The 7,714-nt window shown below is 38.5% G+C and overlaps 1 protein-coding gene across 1 annotated transcript; it reads right to left on the bottom strand.

Annotated features, from left to right (window-relative positions):
* Window positions 1–1,658: 1,658 nt before the first annotated feature.
* Window positions 1,659–7,466, bottom strand: LOC136461437 (putative 3,4-dihydroxy-2-butanone kinase). Its single transcript, XM_066460729.1, has 14 exons — window positions 7,409–7,466; window positions 7,073–7,185; window positions 6,925–6,983; window positions 6,405–6,486; window positions 6,232–6,321; window positions 5,422–5,595; window positions 5,191–5,274; window positions 4,592–4,647; window positions 3,921–4,051; window positions 3,522–3,614; window positions 2,833–2,897; window positions 2,344–2,491; window positions 2,237–2,258; window positions 1,659–1,905 (listed from the first exon to the last, which is right to left on the bottom strand). The coding sequence occupies exons 1-14, from the start codon at window positions 7,464–7,466 to the stop codon at window positions 1,764–1,766; spliced, it is 1,317 nt and encodes a 438-aa protein (XP_066316826.1). The 3' UTR covers window positions 1,659–1,763.
* Window positions 7,467–7,714: the final 248 nt, after the last annotated feature.

The following is a 7,714-nucleotide window of genomic DNA, read 5'->3' on the forward strand; positions in this document are numbered from 1 at the left end:
CCTCGCCAAGAACGCTAATCCCTACCTACGCAATAAAGAACACAAGCAAGAATATGAAAGAAAGCAACTAAATTGCAGATGAATGATTAATCTCACGAAGTTGGGGTCTCACAAACCGATGAACGGTGAAACTATTCTTGACAGATTAATCTAAGCAAAACCCAAACCCTAATGGAGGTGTGGCGGCTGTTTATGAAGACTCTAGGGTCATGCAAGACCACTGGACATGCCCCCTAATAGGCCCAAACAAGATACACGGTCCATCGGACCAAAAGACGGTGTCGCAGCACCCTAGTAGATTCTGGATGCTGACTTGTTTCGATAATTCCCATTTATTATGAAGATCTTTTGATGTGAGATCACTTGGATTGGCTTTCTTATCAAATTAGCTTTCCAACCATTTGTGGATCATCAAAAATGGGGTCCGGATGCGTCCTGGGTGACCAGTTTAAGGTAGACTGGTCCTAGAGGCCGAGGCAAACTCGAAATCATGTTGGACTGGGGCTCCGGTTTCTGTTGAAAGTCCTTGCTGATCATCAACGCCTCCACCTCTTTCTCTAAGTCCATCATGACCCTCTCCAATGTTCCTAAGCAAGATAACATCATTAGGTAGTAGTCTATTCTCAAAAGTATGAAAATGATCGCTTAAGAACGAGCTCACCTCTAAATTGAGTTGACGTATTCGAGCCCGAGTTATTGGACCTTGCATGACGGTTGGAGGATCAGCGGGTACATCTGAAGGAGTGATGTCCTCATTAGTAATCTTCTATTCTCCAGTCCTAGTATAAAAATATGTATGAAATTTCTTCTCTAGATCAGCCCAATTGGCAATGGAGTTGACTGGCAGTGATGAAAATCAAGTGAAGGCTGGCCCTGACAGTGATAGAAAGAAGAAACGAACTCGATGGGTCTCTTCAACGGATGCCTCGCCCAATTATGTAAGATACCGACTGACATGTTCTATTGTGCTTGTGCTGTCTTGGCCAGTAAACTTAGCAAACTCTGGGAGCCTGTAATTTTTAGGAAGAGCGACCAAATCGTACTATTCTGGATTTGGGCGTTTATACGAGAAGGTCGGTCCTTTTGGCTTTAGGCCAAACTGATTCTTTATCATCTCGGTCACTCTCAGTAACAACTCATCAGTATTTGAATTTGGATTTCTCTAGAACTGCTGACCCATCTGCGGATTGAAATCCCATGTGCCTTCATACCCTGGATTCAGAATCATGTGAAGGGTGTTATAATCTGTGCCATAATGATACCCTTGTGGAATCTCCATCTGTTGGGTCCTTTGCTGGTTTGCTGCACTACACCACAACACCAAGATTCGTGATGGATGGTCTGACGCTAAAAGCGGCTGCAGCGACAGACAATCTGACGCTAAAAAGTTATAGCGACAGACTTCTGCAGACGTTGTAAGTCCTGTCGCTAAAAATCTTTAGCGTCAGACAATACTTTTAGCGACAGACAGTCTGCTGCCCTGAATATTTATAGCACAGATAGTCCATTGCTACTTTTTAGTGACAGATAGTCCATTGCTACTTTTTAGCGACGGACTGTGCGATGGTACATATGGTTTTAGCGATAGACAGTCCAACGAGACAATTTTAAATGGTTAAAAAAATAAAAATTAATCCATCCACAATTGTTCACAATAATACAAATGTCACTACACAACTAAGATTCAACTTCAACAAACATAAATGCATCTTCACAAATTTGACCAAAACTTTTGAACAGCTCACATAGATAAGCTCACCATCTCATCTATTTCCTCTAGAGACAATAAGAACATCCTTCGGAAAGCACAAATTATCATACAAGATTCCACTTGTTCCACCCATCACCCTTCGGATTGTTGCCCCAATTTCATTTATTGTTCTAGCTGCATCATCCATAGGGTAACTGGAATAGAGAAAAAATACACTAAATTTTGGTCATATTTTACATGAAAAAAATGAATTATATCATAAAATTAGCTAACCCGATTATAATATCAGGAAAATGATACAGAAAAAGACACTGGCTGGAAATGAAGTGTGATACAGTGATAGAACTAATGAGAATCATCAGCATCATGTATATGATTTCCACTGGACAGGAACCAGCGTATCACCAGGTGGGAGTTCATATATCATCTTTTTATCACATGTCAGCAGCACAATTATCATATTTCTAATCTACATTTCAAGAATAAAAAACTTCTTGCCAATGATTTGTAGTGCTTTTAGCTTACTGCTTTTTCATATCTTCAAGAACTGAAAAGAACAGCAGTGAATTTCTCAATCCTAAAATAGCAGTAGTCAAATAAGCATTGAATTGAATTGGTAAACACAATTTAACTCACCGTGGTTCCACAGTCACCATCGCCCACTTTACTGTCCCATTCATTTAGGCTATCCTTGAGATTGATAATTGCAGTAGCACTTGCTTCAATAGCAGCCTCCAGGATACACCCTTGCTTGCTCAGCTCCTGTGATGGAGCAAAAATCTACAGAAGAATAACAAATCATGATAACTGAGGGACTGCAAATGCATATGCCAGTGTGATAAAAGATAAAAAAATGCAGAACAGTCTTGAAAGTTCTGTGAAAAGGGACAATGATAACAGAGCCCACGGTTTTCCCATTCTCTGGATCTGGCATTGAGAAACTGAGACGAAGCAATACCACATAACAGCTTGAAAAAAAAATTACACCCATAACCCCTACAGTCTCTACAGAACCAGCAAAAAGCTACTTGCACTTCTTGCACGCTTCCACATTAGATCACAGGTGAACTGACGGCCTCAGAAAACAGATCGCAAAAATCCAAATAGGGAATTTGTTTTACCTCGTCATCCTTAATTGAAGGTGATGGTGGTAGAGGAACACGAAACTTTGCTGGTGGACGGTTTCCTACAGTCAAGTGATCAACACTAAGTTTAGAAAATTGATTCATAATTGAAAGGATCTAATAGAGCTTAAAATATTTCCCCCGTGCTGAAAACATGATTCGGAAGTTTTGATAGCAGTCTATGTGTCTCAATAAATTCCCATTTATCTGAACAACCTACACTTGTTACAGCCTTGAATCAATGTTCGCACAACACAGATCGTAAGCGAGTCTTTAGTATGTACTAAGAAAAGGAAATGTGTGGCAAGTGAGATGATGGTAGAAGGGGAAAAATAATGAAAGGAAGATAACAGTATAGGTCCAATTTATACACCAGAAATAAACTGACTACATCATTGTTCTAAAATGTGACCATCCCACCCACCCACCTAGCCTTCACCTAGGTGTGAGTTAAATCCTTCCTCCTAGCACCTAATCATCCAATTAGCCACTCGCACCAATCAACCACCCACTTAGCACTGATTAGCCACTAGACATGGAGCCCACCGAACACCTAGCACCTTTTAGAGCACTTCAGAGCAATGTTAGAGAACACTAGCTAAAGGCACTCTATCCATTCCAAATAATAAGTCATTCTGGCTTTTCTAGATACATAGCTTCAGTGGGAGCAGTCCAAATTAACTCACCTTCAGAACCAACAGGCCAAGCTAGAGCTTTAGTGGGAGCATCAAGTCTCTTCAAAATGCTATCATCGGACTTCATAATGGTAATAGATAATCCTGCAAAGGGAAAGAGTCTGAAACAATATTGCATGTCTGCCTGGTTACTTAGGAAGCTGAGTCAACATAAAATGCTGACATATGCATTGTGATTAGATAAACAATTCCACTTAAGTCAAATGCTCGTATATCAGATGATTATGAACAATATATAAAACATTTTCGTTTGTGAGCGTGACTGTTGGAGCAAAGCAGTTATCTTGACCCGTGAATGGCTTATGAGGTTTGGTAAAATCATGTTAACTGAATGTAGAGATGACAAAGCTCATCCACATCATCATTTCGAGGATCACGCAAAAAACTGACCTGCCATATCAAGAGATGTCATAAGTGTGCCAGTGTACACTCTGTCAACGGCAATGCCATACACCAATTGCAACTCAGGAACTGCTTTTCTCACTGTGATCATAAGTTCCATGATAGGAGTGGCTCCTAATCTTCACATTAGAGATGGGGTTAAAGAACAAAGTTACAAACTGTACTCAATTCAGAACAAAGTGGGGAGAAAGGAAATAGCTACAGTTAAAAAGTAAATAAGTAATGTACACTTTCAAAGAGATCATCAGAAAAAGTGAATTTTAATCTAAGTACGATTTATATGGATAGACAATATTATAACCACGCTGCCATAAGCTCTCAATCCTCTCATATATAGTGTTGTTGCTTTCCCAACTGAAACATACTCATAATTTTTAAATTGTTGTTGCTTTCCCATGTATGATATTTTTTTCACTGCAAGTCTAGTGTTGTATATCCAGGATAAGTTTACTGGAAACAACTTTCACAGTAACCCATAAAAAGAATGAGCAATGAGATCACCAAAACCAACTAACCAAGATTGAAATTGCGAACTTGCTCATCATGAAAGATGAAGAAAAGATAGGGAACACAAACAAGATACAATTAACCTCGTGCTACTGATTCCGCAAATATTATTCAATTTATACAGTGGCGAGAAATGTTCAGATTTGTATTACCCATTCACTAGGAGAACAACACTGCAACCCCTTGTGATAGGAAGATACTGAGTTTCCTGCAAGGATGCAAGGCCACCAAATGAATAATTAATAGTAGCCAAGCTAGCCATACTGCCATAGAAAGTCCCTATTTTACAAAATGCGGCTACTGAGAGTGTGAGATAGATAAAGTCATATAATGTTCCACTAAGGAAAACCATCCCAGGAGAGGATTAGTCCTCATTCCTTGTAATACGCATTCAACCCCCATTGTCATCCTTACCTCTCCTGTAATCCAAGCTTGTCTTAATAAAAACATGCTGCTTTTTTGGTAAACGGGAAAAAGGATATGTCTGGAACAGAAAGGAGAACCTCAAAGCTGAGACAAACTATAGTTTTTGCCTTTTCTAAATAATTAATCGACACTACACACAGTTCAGCATTAGACTTCACAAATTATGCAAAATAGGGTTTTGAATTAAACAGAGAAATATGACCAGAAAATGTAGTGATATGTGTGGCTGCGGTGTGGGAAACAAAATAAATTTTGCATTATGTTCAACAAATACAAATAGATAAACATAGAGGATTAAACAAACATTGCAAATAAAAAAACTTACCTGTGACAATATCTGCTTAAGAACATGTTCTACCACTACATCAACTGACTGGAGTTCAACAACAGCAACACTAGGTTCTCCATGCTGGAAACAAATAGATGTTTTAATTTCAGATTTATCAATCTCAGAAATGTAGAAAACAAACATTAATGCACAAAACCTTACAACTACACCTAAGTATGCTAATTGTTTAATTATACAAGCACAATAACAGATGCAGTTTAAACTTACGATTCCAAGGCCAAGCTCCATTTGCCTTGGACCCAAACGATCAGAAGTTACTTGCCCAGGCAATGTGCAAACAGAAAGTGCAACTCCCATCATACCAACAACCTCAGATGCATGCTTTGCTTCTGCTGCAACCGCTGCAAGAGATAAACCAGCATCTGCTGCAGCCCCAACAACCTATGGATTAAACAAACTTAAAATTAGACATTAGAGTGCGAGAAGAAATTTTACAAGAAATCATTGGCTGCTTCAAGTTTGAAATCCATGCAATACAATGCCAGAATTTCTTCCAACAGAAAGGATCTTATATGCCAAAAGTCAAGATTATTGAAAAACTAATTATTACTTACTGTTTCCCCATTCCAAGTCTAGCACCTAACTTTACAAGGTTTAGTCTCTAGATTTGATGTACAGGGTGCAGGGTGCTGGCTTAGATTAGAAACGTGTGTTTCATGAACAAGCAGTATATCTTTGATTCCAGTTAAGATCACTATTAGTTAGTGTTTAGTGTTCATCTTAATATAATGATACGCAGCTCTCCTACGTGTTCGAAAAAAAGTGTTTAGTGTTCATGCAGATAGCACATCAGCTTACTTAAAAAGGCACTCCCATTATTTTAGATGAGCATAGTGAATAGTTAAATACTTAAATTAGAGGGAAAAGGCTGCTTGCATGAAAAAGCAGATCAGATGAGTGTTAAAGAGATTTTTGCAGGTCAACTTGGCTGAGTGAAAGAATGTAACATGCCAGTAACTGGGGATGAGCCTAAGAGGAAAATCTAGGATAGAAAATACAATGGCAACAACAAAATACCTTATGCACAAGAATTGTTCCAGCTAAACCTCTTCTACCAGCTATCCCTCTAGCTGGGGGAAGGGCACAATCATCTCCAACAATGACCATCTACAATTGGAGGATAAATGATACATAGTCATTAAAATTAATATGATCTGCCACACAACATAGTAATATGTGTGTTTTTCAACCTGCATCTTATAGCCTTCAGATTTTGCCTGCTCAGCAGCTAATCCAAAATTCAGTCTATCACCAGGGTAAGAAGAAATGAAGCTTAGTAAGATGAGAGCAGTGCAATGCTTCACAGTTTACACTTATAAAATTGAACAAAATGGAGCACTGCAGTTTAAAAATAATGGAGAAAAGTATAATGGAGAAAAGTACCAGTATCCCTACATCAAGCATACACATTTATCCAAAATAGGCCACAGTTTGGCCCCTTTCAAAGCAAATACAGATGTACCACAGACTTCTTATCGAACTAAAAATTGATATGTCCCAAGCAAATTTCAGAAAAGCAAATGTTATCCCTCCTCTCTATCCATTCATGCATGAACATAGGACGATAGGTGGAGGAAATGGTAGTTATTGATGTGGTAATAAATAAACAAAGCACGGTCCCAAAGCATCAGGTACTCATATTGCACAATCCTCAAGTGTACTAAAAGATCCCTCTTATCTCATGATTTGACATTTTAAAGCTGATATCACAGTGAGAGTACCTTTACTATTAGAAGGCACCCCAGGGGACCAGTTACAGCTCGAATAGCCTACAGTGAGAAGATGCAGTTAAATGTCAGCTAAGATGATTTATGCTACTTAAGAAGCTAGACATTGTTTTACTAAAAAAGAAACATACAGCTAAAATAGAATCAACAGGTGGAGAAGCAAAAACATCTCTAGAAACAACAGCGGTCAACATCCCTGGCCCAACAAATCTAGCATGGGCAGGTTCATGTCCGCTTCCACCACCTATGAACAAAACGGTGCTAGAATAAGTAATTGAACTTGATATGAAAAAATGGAAATATCCCAGCAACCATCAGCCATGAAAGTTACCAATGATGATATTTTTTCATGCAGAAGTTCCTATTTGACATTTCTTAAAGATGGAAAAGAAACAGTATGGCCATATGCTTATATACACTATTAGTTAAAACAGGGAAACACAACAAGCATATGAGAGATTATATACATGGATTTCTGTATGATGATGCCATGGTATGCAAGAGGTCCATGCAATACACCGTCATTCGTTCCTCTTCCAACAGTAATGTCTCCAAAGCAGAGTACAACGTGGTACTAAATGTAAAAGGATATCTCTTTTTTCATAGTAGTATACGAAAAGAGATTGATGGCATAAGATGATAGAGGTGGGTCATTCAATCGGCATATCTTTCTTTTCTCAAATGGAGACATTGGTTGCATAGTGATATGTGTAGCTCCTTACAAATCACTTAAAAACTTCTCTACTGAAAATGGTACTAGTAAAAAAAATAAA

Source organism: Miscanthus floridulus, chromosome 6 (assembly GCF_019320115.1).
Source record: "Miscanthus floridulus cultivar M001 chromosome 6, ASM1932011v1, whole genome shotgun sequence".
NCBI classification, from domain to species: domain Eukaryota; kingdom Viridiplantae; phylum Streptophyta; class Magnoliopsida; order Poales; family Poaceae; genus Miscanthus; species Miscanthus floridulus.